Source organism: Eleutherodactylus coqui, chromosome 5 (assembly GCF_035609145.1).
Source record: "Eleutherodactylus coqui strain aEleCoq1 chromosome 5, aEleCoq1.hap1, whole genome shotgun sequence".
NCBI lineage: Eukaryota > Metazoa > Chordata > Amphibia > Anura > Eleutherodactylidae > Eleutherodactylus > Eleutherodactylus coqui.
In genome coordinates this window covers 571,148-591,725 of record NC_089841.1, presented here as the reverse complement: position 1 = coordinate 591,725, position 20,578 = coordinate 571,148, and the positions used below count along the sequence as shown (strand labels likewise).

Sequence of the window (20,578 nt, the reverse complement as noted above, 5' to 3'; positions counted from 1 at the left end):
CTATATACAGATCCCTCCATCTCCCCTGTATAGTATACGGCTTATAGTGTCCTATATACAGATCCCCCCATCTCCTCTGTATAGTATACGGCTTATAGTGTCCTATATACAGATCCCCCATCTCCTCTGTATAGTATATGGCTTATAGTGTCCTATATACAGATCCCTCCATCTCCTCTGTATAGTATATGGCTTATAGTGTCCTATATACAGATCCCCCCATCTCCTCTGTATAGTATATGGCTTATAGTGTCCTATATACAGATCCCTCCATCTCCTCTGTATAGTATACGGCTTATAGTGTCCTATATACAGATCCCTCCATCTCCCCTGTATAGTATATGGCTTATAGTGTCCTATATACAGATCCCCCCATCTCCTCTGTATAGTATACGGCTTATAGTGTCCTATATACAGATCCCCCCATCTCCCCTGTATAGTATATGGCTTATAGTGTCCTATATACAGATCCCCCCCATCTCCTCTGTATAGTATACGGCTTATAGTGTCCTATATACAGATCCCTCCATCTCCCCTGTATAGTATATGGCTTATAGTGTCCTATATACAGATCCCCCCATCTCCTCTGTATAGTATACGGCTTATAGTGTCCTATATACAGATCCCACCATCTCCCCTGTATAGTATATGGCTTATAGTGTCCTATATACAGATCCCCCCCATCTCCTCTGTATAGTATATGGCTTATAGTGTCCTATATACAGATCCCCCCATCTCCTCTGTATAGTATACGGCTTATAGTGTCGTATATACAGATCCCTCCATCTCCTCTGTATAGTATATGGCTTATAGTGTCCTATATACAGATCCCTCCATCTCCTCTGTATAGTATACGGCTTATAGTGTCCTATATACAGATCCCTCCATCTCCTCTGTATAGTATATGGCTTATAGTGTCCTATATACAGATCCCCCCATCTCCTCTGTATAGTATATGGCTTATAGTGTCCTATATACAGATCCCCCCATCTCCTCTGTATAGTATATGGCTTATAGTGTCCTATATACAGACCCCCCCCCATCTCCCCTGTATAGTATACGGCTTATAGTGTCCTATATACAGATCCCTCCATCTCCTCTGTATAGTATATGGCTTATAGTGTCCTATATACAGATCCCTCCATCTCCTCTGTATAGTATACAGCTTATAGTGTCCTATATACAGATCCCTCCATCTCCTCTGTATAGTATATGGCTTATAGTGTCCTATATACAGATCCCCCCATCTCCTCTGTATAGTATACGGCTTATAGTGTCCTATATACAGATCCCTCCATCTCCTCTGTATAGTATAGGGCTTATAGTGTCCTATATACAGATCCCCCCATCCCCTGTATAGTATATGGCTTATAGTGTCCTATATACAGATCCCTCCATCTCCTCTGTATAGTATACGGCTTATAGTGTCCTATATACAGATCCCCCCATCCCCTGTATAGTATACGGCTTATAGTGTCCTATATACAGATCCCTCCATCTCCCCTGTATAGTATATAGCTTATAGTGTCCTATATACAGATCCCTCCATCTCCTCTGTATAGTATACGGCTTATAGTGTCCTATATACAGATCCCTCCATCTCCTCTGTATAGTATACGGCTTATAGTGTCCTATATACAGATCCCTCCATCTCCTCTGTATAGTATACGGCTTATAGTGTCCTATATACAGATCCCTCCATCTCCTCTGTATAGTATACGGCTTATAGTGTCCTATATACAGATCCCTCCATCTCCTCTGTATAGTATATGGCTTATAGTGTCCTATATACAGATCCCCCCCATCTCCCCTGTATAGTATATGGCTTATAGTGTCCTATATACAGATCCCCCCATCTCCTCTGTATAGTATATGGCTTATAGTGTCCTATATACAGATCCCCCCCCCCATCTCCCCTGTATAGTATACGGCTTATAGTGTCCTATATACAGATCCCTTCATCTCCTCTGTATAGTATATGGCTTATAGTGTCCTATATACAGATCCCTCCATCTCCTCTGTATAGTATACGGCTTATAGTGTCCTATATACAGATCCCTCCATCTCCTCTGTATAGTATATGGCTTATAGTGTCCTATATACAGATCCCTCCATCTCCTCTGTATAGTATACGGCTTATAGTGTCCTATATACAGATCCCTCCATCTCCCCTGTATAGTATACGGCTTATAGTGTCCTATATACAGATCCCTCCATCTCCTCTGTATAGTATACGGCTTATAGTGTCCTATATACAGATCCCCCCCATCTCCTCTGTATAGTATACGGCTTATAGTGTCCTATATACAGATCCCTCCATCTCCTCTGTATAGTATACGGCTTATAGTGTCCTATATACAGATCCCTTCATCTCCTCTGTATAGTATACGGCTTATAGTGTCCTATATACAGATCCCCCCATCTCCCCTGTATAGTATATGGCTTATAGTGTCCTATATACAGATCCCTCCATCTCCTCTGTATAGTATATGGCTTATAGTGTCCTATATACAGATCCCTCCATCTCCCCTGTATAGTATATGGCTTATAGTGTCCTATATACAGATCCCCCATCTCCTCTGTATAGTATACGGCTTATAGTGTCCTATATACAGATCCCCCCATCTCCTCTGTATAGTATATGGCTTATAGTGTCCTATATACAGATCCCCCCATCTCCCCTGTATAGTATATGGTTTATAGTGTCCTATATACAGATCCCCCCCATCTCCCCTGTATAGTATATGGTTTATAGTGTCCTATATACAGATCCCTCCATCTCCTCTGTATAGTAGACAGCTTATAGTGTCCTATATACAGATCCCCCCATCTCCTCTGTATAGTATACGGCTTATAGTGTCCTATATACAGATCCCCCCCATCTCCTCTGTATAGTATACGGCTTATAGTGTCCTATATACAGATCCCCCCCATCTCCTCTGTATAGTATACGGCTTATAGTGTCCTATATACAGATCCCTCCATCTCCTCTGTATAGTATATGGCTTATAGTGTCCTATATACAGATCCCCCCATCTCCTCTGTATAGTATACGGCTTATAGTGTCCTATATACAGATCCCTCCATCTCCCCTGTATAGTATACGGCTTATAGTGTCCTATATACAGATCCCTCCATCTCCCCTGTATAGTATACGGCTTATAGTGTCCTATATACAGATCCCTCCATCTCCTCTGTATAGTATACGGCTTATAGTGTCCTATATACAGATCCCTCCATCTCCTCTGTATAGTATATGGCTTATAGTGTCCTATATACAGATCCCCCCATCTCCCCTGTATAGTATACGGCTTATAGTGTCCTATATACAGATCCCTCCATCTCCTCTGTATAGTATACGGCTTATAGTGTCCTATATACAGATCCCTCCATCTCCTCTGTATAGTATATGGCTTATAGTGTCCTATATACAGATCCCCCCATCTCCCCTGTATAGTATACGGCTTATAGTGTCCTATATACAGATCCCCCCATCTCCTCTGTATAGTATATGGCTTATAGTGTCCTATATACAGATCCCTCCATCTCCCCTGTATAGTATACGGCTTATAGTGTCCTATATACAGATCCCTCCATCTCCTCTGTATAGTATATGGCTTATAGTGTCCTATATACAGATCCCCCCATCTCCCCTGTATAGTATACGGCTTATAGTGTCCTATATACAGATCCCCCCATCTCCTCTGTATAGTATATGGCTTATAGTGTCCTATATACAGATCCCTCCATCTCCCCTGTATAGTATACGGCTTATAGTGTCCTATATACAGATCCCTCCATCTCCCCTGTATAGTATACGGCTTATAGTGTCCTATATACAGATCCCTCCATCTCCTCTGTATAGTATACGGCTTATAGTGTCCTATATACAGATCCCTCCATCTCCCCTGTATAGTATACGGCTTATAGTGTCCTATATACAGATCCCACCATCTCCTCTGTATAGTATACGGCTTATAGTGTCCTATATACAGATCCCCCCATCTCCTCTGTATAATATACGGCTTATAGTGTCCTATATACAGACCCCCCCATCTCCTCTGTATAGTATACGGCTTATAGTGTCCTATATACAGATCCCACCATCTCCCCTGTATAGTATACGCATTATAGTGTCCTATATACAGATCCCTCCATCTCCTCTGTATAGTATACGGCTTATAGTGTCCTATATACAGATCCCTCCATCTCCTCTGTATAGTATATGGCTTATAGTGTCCTATATACAGATCCCCCCATCTCCTCTGTATACTATATGGCTTATAGTGTCCTATATACAGATCCCCCCATCTCCCCTGTATAGTATATGGCTTATAGTGTCCTATATACAGATCCCCCCATCTCCTCTGTATAGTATACGGCTTATAGTGTCCTATATACAGATCCCTCCATCTCCCCTGTATAGTATACGGCTTATAGTGTCCTATATACAGATCCCTCCATCTCCTCTGTATAGTATACGGCTTATAGTGTCCTATATACAGATCCCTCCATCTCCTCTGTATAGTATATGGCTTATAGTGTCCTATATACAGATCCCTCCATCTCCTCTGTATAGTATACGGCTTATAGTGTCCTATATACAGATCCCTCCATCTCCCCTGTATAGTATACGGCTTATAGTGTCCTATATACAGATCCCTCCATCTCCTCTGTATAGTATACGGCTTATAGTGTCCTATATACAGATCCCTCCATCTCCTCTGTATAGTATATGGCTTATAGTGTCTTATATACAGATCCCTCCATCTCCTCTGTATAGTATATGGCTTATAGTGTCCTATATACAGATCCCTCCATCTCCTCTGTATAGTATACGGCTTATAGTGTCCTATATACAGATCCCTCCATCTCCTCTGTATAGTATACGGCTTATAGTGTCCTATATACAGATCCCCCCATCTCCCCTGTATAGTATACGGCTTATAGTGTCCTATATACAGATCCCTCCATCTCCTCTGTATAGTATACGGCTTATAGTGTCCTATATACAGATCCCTCCATCTCCTCTGTATAGTATATGGCTTATAGTGTCCTATATACAGATCCCCCCATCTCCTCTGTATAGTATACGGCTTATAGTGTCCTATATACAGATCCCTCCATCTCCCCTGTATAGTATATGGCTTATAGTGTCCTATATACAGATCCCTCCATCTCCTCTGTATAGTATATGGCTTATAGTGTCCTATATACAGATCCCTCCATCTCCTCTGTATAGTATACGGCTTATAGTGTCCTATATACAGATCCCTCCATCTCCTCTGTATAGTATACGGCTTATAGTGTCCTATATACAGATCCCCTCCATCTCCTCTGTATAGTATATGGCTTATAGTGTCCTATATACAGATCCCTCCATCTCCTCTGTATAGTATACGGCTTATAGTGTCCTATATACAGATCCCTCCATCTCCTCTGTATAGTATACGGCTTATAGTGTCCTATATACAGATCCCTCCATCTCCTCTGTATAGTATATGGCTTATAGTGTCCTATATACAGATCCCCCCATCTCCTCTGTATAGTATACGGCTTATAGTGTCCTATATACAGATCCCTCCATCTCCTCTGTATAGTATATGGCTTATAGTGTCCTATATACAGATCCCTCCATCTCCTCTGTATAGTATACGGCTTATAGTGTCCTATATACAGATCCCTCCATCTCCTCTGTATAGTATATGGCTTATAGTGTCCTATATACAGATCCCTCCATCTCCTCTGTATAGTATACGGCTTATAGTGTCCTATATACAGACCCCCCCATCTCCTCTGTATACTATATGGCTTATAGTGTCCTATATACAGATCCCTCCATCTCCTCTGTATAGTATATGGCTTATAGTGTCCTATATACAGATCCCTCCATCTCCTCTGTATAGTATACGGCTTATAGTGTCCTATATACAGACCCCCCCATCTCCTCTGTATAGTATATGGCTTATAGTGTCCTATATACAGATCCCTCCATCTCCTCTGTATAGTATACGGCTTATAGTGTCCTATATACAGACCCCCCCATCTCCTCTGTATACTATATGGCTTATAGTGTCCTATATACAGATCCCCCCATCTCCTCTGTATACTATATGGCTTATAGTGTCCTATATACAGATCCCCCCATCTCCTCTGCATAGTATACGGCTTATAGTGTCCTATATACAGATCCCTCCATCTCCTCTGTATAGTATATGGCTTATAGTGTCCTATATACAGATCCCTCCATCTCCCCTGTATATAATACGGCTTATAGTGCCCTATATACAGATCCCTCCATCTCCTCTGTATAGTATACAGCTTATAGTGTCCTATATACAGATCCCTCCATCTCCTCTGTATAGTATACGGCTTATAGTGTCCTATATACAGATCCCTCCATCTCCTCTGTATAGTATACGGCTTATAGTGTCCTATATACAGATCCCCCCATCTCCCCTGTATAGTATACGGCTTATAGTGTCCTATATACAGATCCTTCCATCTCCCCTGTATAGTATACGGCTTATAGTGTCCTATATACAGATCCCCCCATCTCCTCTGTATAGTATACGGCTTATAGTGTCCTATATACAGATCCCCCCATCTCCTCTGTATAGTATACGGCTTATAGTGTCCTATATACAGATCCCTCCATCTCCTCTGTATAGTATATGGCTTATAGTGTCCTATATACAGATCCCCCCATCTCCTCTGTATAGTATATGGCTTATAGTGTCCTATATACAGATCCCCCCATCTCCCCTGTATAGTATACGGCTTATAGTGTCCTATATACAGATCCCCCCATCTCCTCTGTATAGTATATGGCTTATAGTGTCCTATATACAGATCCCTCCATCTCCTCTGTATAGTATATGGCTTATAGTGTCCTATATACAGATCCCCCCATCTCCTCTGTATAGTATACGGCTTATAGTGTCCTATATACAGATCCCTCCATCTCCTCTGTATAGTATATGGCTTATAGTGTCCTATATACAGATCCCCCCATCTCCTCTGTATAGTATATGGCTTATAGTGTCCTATATACAGATCCCTCCATCTCCTCTGTATAGTATACGGCTTATAGTGTCCTATATACAGATCCCTCCATCTCCCCTGTATAGTATACGCCTTATAGTGTCCTATATACAGATCCCTCCATCTCCTCTGTATAGTATACGCCTTATAGTGTCCTATATACAGATCCCTCCATCTCCTCTGTATAGTATACGGCTTATAGTGTCCTATATACAGATCCCTTCATCTCCCCTGTATAGTATACGGCTTATAGTGTCCTATATACAGATCCCTCCATCTCCTCTGTATAGTATACGGCTTATAGTGTCCTATATACAGATCCCTCCATCTCCTCTGTATAGTATACGGCTTATAGTGTCCTATATACAGATCCCTCCATCTCCTCTGTATAGTATACGGCTTATAGTGTCCTATATACAGACCCCCCCATCTCCTCTGTATAGTATATGGCTTATAGTGTCCTATATACAGATCCCCCCCATCTCCTCTGTATAGTATACGGCTTATAGTGTCCTATATACAGATCCCTCCATCTCCTCTGTATAGTATACAGCTTATAGTGTCCTATATACAGATCCCTCCATCTCCTCTGTATAGTATACGGCTTATAGTGTCCTATATACAGATCCCTCCATCTCCCCTGTATAGTATATGGCTTATAGTGTCCTATATACAGATCCCTCCATCTCCTCTGTATAGTATATGGCTTATAGTGCTCTATATACAGATCCCTCCATCTCCTCTGTATAGTATACGGCTTATAGTATCCTATATACAGATCCCTCCATCTCCTCTGTATAGTATACGGCTTATAGTGTCCTATATACAGATCCCCCCCCCATCTCCTCTGTATAGTATATGGCTTATAGTGTCCTATATACAGATCCCCCCCCCCCATCTCCTCTGTATAGTATACAGCTTATAGTGTCCTATATACAGATCCCTCCATCTCCTCTGTATAGTATACGGCTTATAGTGTCCTATATACAGATCCCTCCATCTCCTCTGTATAGTATATGGCTTATAGTGTCCTATATACAGATCCCCCCATCTCCTCTGTATAGTATACGGCTTATAGTGTCCTATATACAGATCCCCCCCATCTCCTCTGTATAGTATACAGCTTATAGTGTCCTATATACAGATCCCCCCATCTCCTCTGTATAGTATATGGCTTATAGTGTCCTATATACAGATCCCTCCATCTCCTCTGTATAGTATACGGCTTATAGTGTCCTATATACAGATCCCTCCATCTCCTCTGTATAGTATACGTCTTATAGTATCCTATATACAGATCCCTCCATCTCCCCTGTATAGTATACAGCTTATAGTGCCCTATATACAGATCCCTCCATCTCCTCTGTATAGTATACGTCTTATAGTGTCCTATATACAGATCCCTCCATCTCCTCTGTATAGTATATGGCTTATAGTGTCCTATATACAGATCCCTCCATCTCCCCTGTATAGTATACGGCTTATAGTGTCCTATATACAGATCCCTCCATCTCCCCTGTATAGTATACGGCTTATAGTGTCCTATATACAGATCCCCCCATCTCCTCTGTATAGTATACGGCTTATAGTGTCCTATATACAGATCCCCCCAGCTCCTCTGTATAGTATATGGCTTATAGTGTCCTATATACAGATCCCTCCATCTCCCCTGTATAGTATACGGCTTATAGTGTCCTATATACAGATCCCTCCATCTCCTTTGTATAGTATACGGCTTATAGTGTCCTATATACAGATCCCTCCATCTCTCTGTATAGTATACAGCTTATAGTGTCCTATATACAGATCCCCCCATCTCCTCTGTATAGTATACGGCTTATAGTGTCCTATATACAGATCCCTCCATCTCCCCTGTATAGTATATGGCTTATAGTGTCCTATATACAGATCCCTCCATCTCCTCTGTATAGTATACGGCTTATAGTGTCCTATATACAGATCCCTCCATCTCCCCTGTATAGTATACGGCTTATAGTGTCCTATATACAGATCCCTCCATCTCCTTTGTATAGTATACGGCTTATAGTGTCCTATATACAGATCCCTCCATCTCCTCTGTATAGTATATAGCTTATAGTGTCCTATATACAGATCCCTCCATCTCCTCTGTATAGTATACGGCTTATAGTGTCCTATATACAGATCCCCCATCCCCCCTGTATAGTATACGGCTTATAGTGTCCTATATACAGATCCCTCCATCTCCTCTGTATAGTATACGGCTTATAGTGTCCTATATACAGATCCCTCCATCTCCCCTGTATAGTATACGGCTTATAGTGTCCTATATACAGATCCCTCCATCTCCCCTGTATAGTATACAGCTTATAGTGTCCTATATACAGATCCCCCCATCTCCTCTGTATAGTATACGGCTTATAGTGTCCTATATACAGATCCCACCATCTCCCCTGTATAGTATATGGCTTATAGTGTCCTATATACAGATCCCTCCATCTCCTTTGTATAAGGTAAAGCCATGACTGCCTCCTCGGGTGACGTCTTTTCCGCAGACTGTTTTCGCGGGGCGGTTTGCCTTCCCCACTGTATAGAGTACAGCAGAGGAAAACTTCTACAATGTCCTGGGTGACATTAAAGGGGGTGACTACTTTCTCAAGGCCCTTGCAGCATCCGAGGAGCGGTCCTCAGCCTAGGGGACAGCGGGGTGGAGTTTGGGCCTTGTCATGGGGCTCTATCATCTCCCACCCCGAAGGTTTGCTAGGAACCCATCCAAGTAGCTGAGGGACGGCCTACAAACAGGTTAATACACAATGCGGTTTACCTTGACTATGAGTTGTCACGGGTGACGCCAACATTCCTTCCTCTGCGGTGAATGCGGGTGATGGTATAACTGGTCCACACACACAGAGGTAGTCTAACTAGCAGAGCCGGGAACGGCCGGCATTGCTTATTTACAGTGCAGCACGGTATAATTCACGCCAGTAGGACAATCGGTGTAGAAATCACTAAGTGGTTCGACAGGGAGGAAAGCACGGGTTCACCTAGGAATCCACAGTCCTAGTTACCCGTGGGGCTCCGGTGTACGAGCGCCTCTTCTACTCTCCGGCTCTCCACCGGTCGTCACTCACGCTTTGCGCACACTCTACACTGTGACGGCTGTTCACTCTCTCTCAGTACCTCAGTGTGGTAACACCGCTGGCATCTCCTGGGTATCACGGGCCGGGGCACGGCTGGGGATGTCTCTCAGCTTCCTCCATCCCGGCCCATACAGACTGAAGGGTTCGGTGTGGGCTCCTTGCTGGAACAGAAGAGCCACTGCACAACTACTTGCAAACACATATAACAAGCATGGTCACATGACTCCAAACTTATACAATAAAATGATACATTTCCAGACAGAGACATGTGCAGACATTAACCCATTCAGTGCTGCAAACTCCAACACATATTCTGCTGATTCCTCCCTCATTCAAAGACCATGTACAAGCCATTACAGACAACACATAGCAGACATTATGGAGGGCCCTGTTGTTCTGGGCCCCTACATCCTGTGTGACACTAAAGGGGGTGACAGCAGAAGCCAAAAAGTGACAACAGCACTCAAAATACATTGACTTTCAGAGCTGTAGATACCTGTAATAAATACTCCAACCACATTACATAATACGAGGTTCTTGGTATATAATGTGATCAAACCATATTGGCCCACCTACCAGCGGCCGAGTGACCGCGCTCTCAGATGGGTCATAACACTGATAAGATGAAACTATGGGCTCACCTCTCCTGCAGTGTCTTGGTAGTTAGATGTAATGGGTGCCGGATCCTCAAAGTGCCGTCCGCTCACGGCTGTAGTTAAACTCCAAAGAAAAAAGGGCTGTAGGCGAAGGAGGACTAGGGGGAGAAGGACAAGGAGGACTAGGAGGATGAGGAGAAGGAGGAGAAGGACTAGGAGGATGACGACAAGGAGGAGAAGGAGGAGAAGGACGAGGAGGACGAGGACAAGGAGGAGAAGGACGAGGACAAGGAGGACTAGGAGGAGAAGGAGGAGGACAAGGAGGAGATGGACGAGGACTAGGAGGAGGAGGACGAGGAGGACGAGGACAAGGAGGACTAGGAGGAGAAGGACGAGGACAAGGAGGAGATGGACGAGGACTAGGAGGAGAAGGACGAGGAGGACGAGGACAAGGAGGAGATGGACGAGGACTAGGAGGAGGAGGACGAGGACAAGGAGGACTAGGAGGAGAAGGACGAGGACAAGGAGGAGATGGACGAGGACTAGGAGGAGAAGGACGAGGAGGACAGCTTCACCCATAACAAACCATTCCATCTTTATTAGTTAATCCATTAAAAGAGCAATCTGCTTGCAAACATTGTATGCAAAACCGCTGAACGCGTTTCGACCAACTGCCTTTGTCAACTGTTGAAGAAATAGTTGTTGATGGTTGAAGCCGTCCTCCTCCCGCTCTTTTATCTTAGGAACCTAACACTAATACCAGGTGGGAAAGATGGGTACCTACCTCTCAGAGTGCCCCTCTCTAAGCCTACAGATAACACCATTTATTTACAAGGCGCTGTGTTACATTAAAGGGGGTGACTACTTCTACCATGCCCTGTAGACTAGTGGTATATTTAGCGCTACGCTTGGGTAGTTGAGCTGCTAGTTTGCTCCGCCACGTACATAGTCTCCACCTCCTAATTGCGTTATGTCTTTGGCTCCGCAGATGCGGGACGTTCAGTTTAATCACCTGACACGCTTCCTCGGTGCCTGCATTGACCCTCCAAACATCTGTATTGTGACGGAGTATTGCCCCCGGGGCAGCCTGCAGGTAGGTTGTGGGCCAGGTACAGGAGATAACGGTGGGCAGATACAAGAGGCTGACTGGTGGGGGGCAGGTAGAGATGGAATAGGGGGGGCAGGTACAGGAGGGTAGGTACAGGTAGGTAATGGAGGACAGGTACAGGGACATAACATTTTTTTCTCTCCCTAGGATATTTTGGAGAACGACAGCATCAATCTGGACTGGATGTTTCGGAATTCTCTCATCAATGACATTGTGAAGGTGAGCGCCCACTAGTGTTAGCAGAGCAAATCTATACACTTTATTCTCTGCTGTAGCACAGCCGACCACCGACCACGAGGGGCAGTTGGGCGGCAAATGCCGGCGTGGTCAGGAAGACAGGTGCAGCTGGTGTATTGGTGTCGGGGGGGGGGGGGGGCAGGGTTACAAATGTAGTGGTAGTTAGGCGGTTGGGTGCAGTCAGTGGGAGGTGCTGTCAGTGTCAGGCGGACGGGAGGACAGATGCAGCTGCTGTCGGGGGGATGGATGTAGCTGGTGTTAGGAGGTCGGGGGGGCACAGCTGGTGTCGGTGGGTATGGATACAACTGGTGTCAGGAGGTTGTGGGGGACAGATGAAACTGGTGTCGGTGGGGGGTGGATGCAGCTGGTGTTGGGAGGTCAGGAGGACAGACACAGCTGGTGTTAGGCGGTTGGGGGGGACAGGCGCAGCTGGTGTCGGAGGGATGGATACAACTGGTGTGAGGAGGTTGAAGGGGAGAGATGCAACTGGTGTCGGTGGGGGGGTGGATGCAGCTGGTGTCTGGGGGATGGACCCAGCTGGTGGCAGGAGGTCGGGGGGCATGGACACAGCTGGTGTCAGGCGGTCGGGGGGACAGACGCAGCTGGTGTCGGAGAGATGGACCCAGCTGGTGGCAGGAGGTCGGGGGGCATGGACACAGCTGGTGTCAGGCGGTCGGGGGGACAGACGCAGCTGGTGTCGGAGGGATGGACCCAGCTGGTGGCAGGAGGTCGGGGGGCATGGACACAGCTGGTGTCAGGCGGTCGGGGGGGACAGACGCAGCTGGTGCTGGTGTTGGGGGGGACGGACACAGCTGGTGTCAGGCGGTCGGGCAGGGGGGGGGCACATATACACACGGTGACATCTAGTGTATTTTCTTTTATCTTCGTTCGTAATTAATGTTTCTGAATTTCTTATTTCTGGCCGGAGAAGTTATCGGAGTTCAGTGCAGCTGGAACCTGATTGGCTGCTGCAGGAGCTCCTCCCATTTGCAGTATTTCTCAGGCTGTCTTTCCACCCGCAGGGGATGTGCTTTCTTCACCGCAGCATCATTGGATGTCATGGGAACCTGAAGTCCTCCAACTGTGTGGTGGACAGCCGCTTTGTGCTGAAGATCACGGACTACGGGCTGGCGAGCTTCCGCTGCACCTGCGATACGGACGATGTCTACGCCTTGTATGCCAGTGGGTGTGAATGCCGCCTTATGCTTCCTCTTATGTGTCCCTCCATGATCAGCCATAACACTACTAGCACCTCGGATCAGATGAAAACAAACAATAAATCAGGGATGCGCCAAGCGAATAACAATAGTACATAAAATAGCTTCGTTTTGACTCACCTGGTGCCGAATGGGGAAAATCAACAAGATCAACCCCGTCGACACCGATGTCCAGGAGGGCTTTGAACAAGTTCTTTTCAATCCTGCATCCGCATCCTCACGGAGAGCAGCAATAGGGAACAGCAGACAAACACCTATGAAGGTGCCTGGTAGACAGCAAATATAAAAGAAAAGGGGGGGGGGGGCTGCCTCTGCGCTCGTCGGGACCAAAGATGAAGGATAATGACTGTAATTAGATTTATTCCCATCAATAAGGGCGACGCGTTTCGGCGAATACAATCGCCTCTTTCAAGCTCTTTAATGAAAACACACATTTATATAAACCACAATAAAACTACTCACATGGTTCCATCAGGTGTATCGGCGCCGAGAAAGCAATCATTGCTGCTTAGGGCGGGGAGCCGGGAGCGAGGGACACTCCTCCTCTGAAACAATGACGTCATAATTAGTGTCGGCCAGGAACGCGTCATATGGAGCGCAATATGCATTCCATATCGTCAAGAAACAAAGGCGACTTAATACCGTTTAAGTATACCACACTGTATAATCGGGTATCGTTATTAAAATTAATTAACGAAGTTAAGCACTACTATAACGGACCTATATTTACAACGACATGATAAATAAAATGTACTACATATAATATGTATGAATTATGCAGAAAAACTGTTTTCACTAAATTTGTTATAATAATGAAGATAACGGAATAAATATATAATAGAAGATTATTAACAAAAAGGAAACCTGCTAAATCTTTGCTAATAGTTCGCTGCGGCCGAACGGGGATAATGTCCAACACATCTCCTCCTTTCTCAATGCGTTCTAGGGGTGTGACCCTCATCAGGGATTCCCTTCGTGCGTCGCTGTAATGCTGTGCGGCCCGTACATTACTTTAATGTTTTCTCTATGGTTACTAACTCGCTGTTTTAGGTTCTTGATCGTTCTGCCTGTATATTTAGATTCACCGGGACATTCAGCTAAATACATTATTTGTGAAGAATTACATGTTAAATGTTGGGAGATCGGGATTTTTTTATAATTCTATTCAATAAAGGTTTTTTTGTGTGAAATGACTGAACATTTGCACTTATTATGCCTACATTTAGAACTACCCGTTTTTTTAAAGCGTTTAGTTTTTTCTTTTTTCTCTCTGGGTTGGGGGGGGGGGCTATTACATTTTGTACTGATGTGCTCCTTTTAAATATTAACAAGGATCATTAAGAACAATGGGCCAGTGCTTCTTGAAAATGCCTCTAATGGCAGCGTTGTCACTATTAAAGCGGTGATAAACGCTGGTAACATTTTTACATATTCTTGTTCTGGGTTCTAATGTACAATTATATCGAAGGCGCTGTAGTTGTCCGTAGGGGATGTTTTGTTTCCAACATCCAGCGTGGCCGCTACGGAAATCCAAGTATGAATTCTTATCTACTTTTTTAAAATTTCGTTTTAGTTAATATTTTAAAATGGTCCTGTCTTAAAACGAGCTCTAGAATACTCTATCATCCTGACTAATCGTGAAGTCCAAGTTAGAACTCTCTAATACAATTATTGAGATTATTCAGAGACCCTCCCCACACAACTACAATATCCTCTATGAATCTTTTATAAATTATGATATTTGGATCTAAAATATAATTTTTTTGACAGTTGCCCATGAATAAATTAGCTACGGCATTCTCTTTCATCTTTTGTCCCGACGAGCGCCGAAGCAGCCTTTTTTTTTTATATTTGTCGGATCACCTCCACCTCTCCGCCCGGTTCCTGCTGATACTGTTGGTATACGGCGTCTCCTCTGCAGGATACGGATGCATTAGTGGGTTGACCCATGCAGTGATTGTATTCCACAATCAGGCCTGCATATAACGCCGTAGATCACCCAGTATTAGCCGTCGGCCTTGGGATCTCTCCAGAGTCCCTGACTCATCATGCGCTGTCATTGCTGGATATTCAATGTCTTCTCAGATTGGTGACCTCCAACCATCTCTGCTTCTGAGAGACTCGGCCTCTCTAACATGCTGTTCTTGTACAGTCATATGACTTAGTAGAACACTGCCCCTCCGGCCGTTTAGCATTAGTACAGCTTACGCCTCCAGCCTTTTGGGAGATGTGTAATCCCCCACCCATATGTTCTACGGGGATACAGTGCGGTGAGACGAGATCTACACATCGTTGCAGTCTTTATTTCTTTACATTCGGGTTGTACCACACAATATATGTCACCAGATGCAATTCATTAATGTACATATACACGCGGGCTCCCAGGAGGTGATGATACTGTGGGGCCTGGTAACAATGTAGCGGAGTGCACGGTCTCGCACTGTATATATGCCCAGTCATGTGATCCGCTCTTCAGTGAGGATGTTACTGACTGCCACAAGAGCTTACAATCTCTGACAACGGTTTTGTGTGTTGTGCATTTAGAGAAGCTTTGGACGGCTCCTGAGCTGCTGCGTATGGGAAGACCCCCGCCTCAAGGCACGCAAAAGGGCGATGTCTACAGCTTTGGGATCATCCTGCAGGAGATTGCGCTGAGAAATGGGGCCTTTTACATCCAGGGCATGGACCTGAGCCCAAAGGGTAATGCCGCCATATATAAGAGGTCTATCTCGGAGTCATGGGCCAGATCTTAGGGTTTGGGGTGGGCGCCTACATCAGCAGTGTGTATATTATTACTTGCCTGTGCTCATCTAGAACGTGCACTCTCCTCCCTTTCAGAGATCGTCCAGAAGGTCCGAAACGGGCAGCGGCCATACTTCCGGCCCACAGCGGACACCAGCTGCCACAGCGAGGAGCTGGGGATCCTGATGGAGAGGTGCTGGGCCGAGGACCCGCTGGAGAGACCTGACTTCAACCAGATCAAGATCTACATCTGCAAGTTCAACAAGTGAGGTCTTGGCGGGCCGGCGGCGGCGCGGCTTCACCCGCAGGACAATGACCCCTCCATCTTCTGTCTTCCAGGGAGGGCACAACTAGTATTCTGGATAATTTACTCTCTCGCATGGAGCAATATGCCAACAACCTGGAGAAATTAGTGGAAGAGAGAACACAAGCGTACCTGGAGGAGAAGCGCAAAGCCGAAAATCTGCTCTACCAGATCCTGCCGCAGTGAGTGCATCTAGCCGGCGCTCCGGGGTCCCAGTACAAAGTCAGTGCGCTGCGGTCCTTGTATGTGTCCCCCCAGGCCTACACCCCACGTCCAAACACAAGTGTCCAGAACATAGTATAGAAGCCCCAGCAGCCGGTAACGGGTGGAGGGCCCGAGCCTTTATGCTGCCTGATGCAAAGTGTGAAATATACCCCCCACTTATTTGAAACATTGAAACTTGTCTGAAGTGACAGATAAATAGTGATCCCCAGTAGTAGCCCCAATAGTAATACTGATCCCCCATAGGGATCCCAGTAGTAATAGTGGCCCCTGTATTGATAGTAATCCCCCGTAAGGATCCCAGTAGCAATACTGCCCCCCCCCATAGTGTCCACAATAGTAATAGTGGCCCCCGTATTGATAGTAATCCCCCCATAGTGTCCACAATAGTAATAGTGGCCCCACAGTGGCCTGAGTAGTAATAATGACCCTATAGTGATCCCAGTAGTAATAATGGCCCCCACAATGGACTTCCACCCTGACAGCATCCCCTCAGGCATTGCATTTACTCCGCAGATCCTGTTTGGCGGCTGCCGTATTGTATTGAGTCTGTGACCCCTCACCTTGCATACAGGAACACAGATGCTGGGGAGAGGTCAGACTGATTGCACTATGGCAGCTGCCCCACCGGATCTGCGGAGTGAATGCAACGCCTGTAGGGATGCTCCTCATGGTAGAGGCGCCCCTGACAGGACGGTAGCACCTCTGGTGTTGGTCGGCCTGGGGGAGCATGACGCAGGGAGTGGGTCCTGGGGAAGTGTCACCTATGGTTCCACAAGCCTTTAGCCTCTTTTCTGTGCAGTTCAGTGGCCGAGCAGTTGAAGAGAGGGGAAACGGTCCAGGCCGAAGCCTTTGACAGTGTCACCATCTATTTCAGTGACATTGTGGGGTTCACGTCGATGTCTGCCGAAAGCACCCCCATGCAGGTAACCCCAACATACATGTGGTGAGAGTTGAGCATCTACATACGTGTGTCTCTTATGAGCCCGCTTGCGTCTCCTCAGGTGGTGACCCTACTGAATGACCTGTACACGTGTTTCGATGCTATAATAGACAACTTTGATGTATACAAGGTAAGAGCCTGGAGTCCTAATGGCGGGGGTTTGGGTGCGATGTCTGGCCTCTTAGGAGAGGGACGGATTCCCCATGTAACTCATTCCCCGGCCCCTCCTGATACCGTCATGTGGTAGCGATAGTCTCGGGTTCTGAGGTATATTTCCCCATTTTGGCCCATATTTGTATTTCCCAGCTTCTCCTGTCTGCTCACGTAGGGGGCTATCTCTGCAGGTGGAGACCATCGGTGACGCATACATGGTGGTTTCAGGGTTACCGGTACGGAATGGGAAGTTGCACGCACGAGAGATTGCCCGGATGTCACTGGCCCTCCTGGATACCGTGAAAACCTTCAGGATCCGCCACAGACCAAACACTCAGCTCCGTCTGCGGATAGGCATCCACACAGGTACCGCCAGGCTTCTCTTGGGTTTGTGATCTCTGGTTGGCCACATAATGTGCTTGTTGTCCCTGGGGGCCATCCTGTGCCGCAGTGCCTGTAGGTGAGTGCAGTTCTATGCAGGTGAGTCGTGCAGGTTCCACTCTTCATCCTGGAGCCACTGAAGGGTTAACGGGGCCGCTTTTCCTGTGAGAGTCTGTTTTCTGCAGAATCTCCTTTTTAGGGAAGCCTGGATGACGCCAGCGCCCTGATGAGATCCATCCATCTCAGAGGAAGAGGGCGCGTGTTTCCAGGAGTCCGGACATCGTGTGATTGGCCCTCGGCATCGCCGTCCGGCTTCTGGGTGGGGCAGGAAGTTGGGATAGACGACAAGTTGTCTAAAGATGAGAAAATGTTTTCCGTCATTTCCAGATATATACTCAGGTTCCGTGAATGGCGCAGTGTTGAGCGACTTTAGCATGGGGAGATTAGTAGCAGTTGGCGCGCCTGGAGGTTTAGTGCGCCGAGGTGTCGCCATCTCTGACCTTTGTGGCGCTGCGGGCTCAGTGGGAAGATGCTTTCCGCCTCTGCTCTTTTACTGCTCTAGCCTGTTGGTCCCAACCCTTTGCGGCCGCTGCAGAACTACAAGACGCAGGTTGGCCGGAGCGTCGACAGCTCTGACGCTGCTGGGGAAAAGACAAGGCTAGAATGAAAAGGAACGCTTGCCCCTACCGGCGCCGCAGCCGCCACGTGGAAGCTGAAGGAAGCGCTGGGTGGTCATGCACCGTACACGGAGGAATCACCACTGTCATGCCCACATTGAACGGCGCGTGACCGCCTGCCGCCTCCTCCTGGGTCTGTGCGGAGGGCATCGGGGTCGCGGCGCTGGACGGGACAGGGGAGTGTCGTTTCTTTTCATTTTCAGAACTTCATTTTCAGTGCTGAGGACCCTCTGCTAGACATAAACGAGGATATTCCACACCTGCAGCCAGGTGGCGCTATGGGGAGCAGGTCTCCATGTGACTTCACGGACTCCCATACCGACGGCCCGATCCCATACGGGATTGATACGTCTCCGCTGTATACTGTTCCAGAGCCCTCCTACATCCAGCCGTCGCTGACTAACCTCTAGAATGTCCTGTTACATGCCCGCTCTCGTCTTCGCAGGTCCGGTCTGTGCCGGCGTGGTGGGACTGAAGATGCCTCGCTACTGCCTGTTTGGTGACACGGTGAACACGGCCTCCCGGATGGAGTCTAATGGGGAAGGTGAGCGCCATCTATGTCCCGCAGGGAGACTCGTGGTCCTCACATACAGGAAGGACTATAAGGACCCATCAGATGGTCCGTGGGCTTTTTCCACCATCAGGTGTCTCCATAGAGCCAATCAAGAAGATGAAGAGGTCCCCAACGCCAGTGAATAGTCCACCCTCAGATGAGCTGGGTGACAGCGCCCTCTCCAGGAAGGGTGATACGGTGCAGCTGGACAGGTCTACCACAGTGTAGTAAAAAGCCGGATCCAGCGCCATTTCTCACTACAGGGGTCCTATAGCGTCATAACAATAGTGAGCTTGAATAGGAAGGCCTGGATGCGCTACGTGATGGTATGCTGCATGGGCCCCTGGAGCATGGATTCCCTTTTGGTGTTGTGGCCCTTGTAAGAGAGCGTAAAACTCAATTAGAAACTTGAAGTGTAGCATGTGAGAAACAGGAATCTGCCTTCTGCGTCCCGTGGGAGCGCCGCTATGACTGAAGCAAGGAGAGTCGCCTTCTACTACAATGCATGCAAGGTGCCGTTCCACAGTGCGGTCCAGGGCGGACGCCATCATTGGGGGCCGCCAGGGGCCCGTGCACCATACCATCATGTAACGCACCAATTAGGGCCCATGCACCATACCATCGTGTAGCGCATCCATGGGGGCCGCCAGAGGCCCGTGCACCATACCATCCTGTAGAGCATCCATGGGGGTCGCCAGAGGCCCGTGCACCATAGCATCGTGTTACGCACCCATAGGGGCCCATGCACCATACCATCATGTAGAGCATCCATGGGGGTTGCCAGGGGCCCGTGCAACATACCATCATGTAACGCACCAATTAGGGCCCATGCACCATACCATCATGTAGAGCATCATGGGGGTCGCCAGAGGCCCGTGCACCATAGCATTGTGTTACGCACCCATAGGGGCCCATGTACCATACCATCATGTAGAGCATCCATGGGGGTCGCCAGAGGCCCGTGCACCATAGCATCGTGTTACGCACCCATAGGGGCCCATGCACCATACCATCATGTAGAGCATCCATGGGGGTCGCCAGAGGCCCGTGCACCATAGCATCGTGTTACGCACCCATAGGGGCCCATGCACCATACCATCGTGTAGAGCATCCATGGGGGTCACCAGGGGCCCGTGCACCATACCATCATGTAACGCACCAATTAGGGCCCATGCACCATACCATCATGTAGAGCATCCATGGGGGTCGCCAGAGGCCCGTGCACCATAGCATTGTGTTACGCACCCATAGGGGCCCATGTACCATACCATCATGTAGAGCA

At 47.1% G+C, this 20,578-nt stretch overlaps 1 protein-coding gene across 2 annotated transcripts in view; it reads left to right on the top strand.

Annotated features, from left to right (window-relative positions):
* The window catches only part of NPR2 (natriuretic peptide receptor 2), a 234,070-nt gene that overhangs the window by 173,634 nt on the left and 39,858 nt on the right, over positions 1-20,578 (top strand). Inside the window, exons 11-20 of one of the 2 annotated variants that reach the window (XM_066602181.1) lie at positions 11,748-11,852; positions 12,015-12,086; positions 13,127-13,286; positions 15,866-16,021; positions 16,160-16,328; positions 16,403-16,549; positions 17,467-17,515; positions 17,594-17,662; positions 17,877-18,051; positions 19,189-19,287. In XM_066602181.1, the coding sequence (XP_066458278.1) occupies positions 11,748-11,852; positions 12,015-12,086; positions 13,127-13,286; positions 15,866-16,021; positions 16,160-16,328; positions 16,403-16,549; positions 17,467-17,515; positions 17,594-17,662; positions 17,877-18,051; positions 19,189-19,287 (1,201 nt within the window). Of the gene's footprint in view, positions 1-11,747; positions 11,853-12,014; positions 12,087-13,126; positions 13,287-15,865; positions 16,022-16,159; positions 16,329-16,402; positions 16,550-17,391; positions 17,516-17,593; positions 17,663-17,876; positions 18,052-19,188; positions 19,288-20,578 lie in introns of both variants that reach the window. The other variant, XM_066602180.1, reaches the window with a different exon arrangement.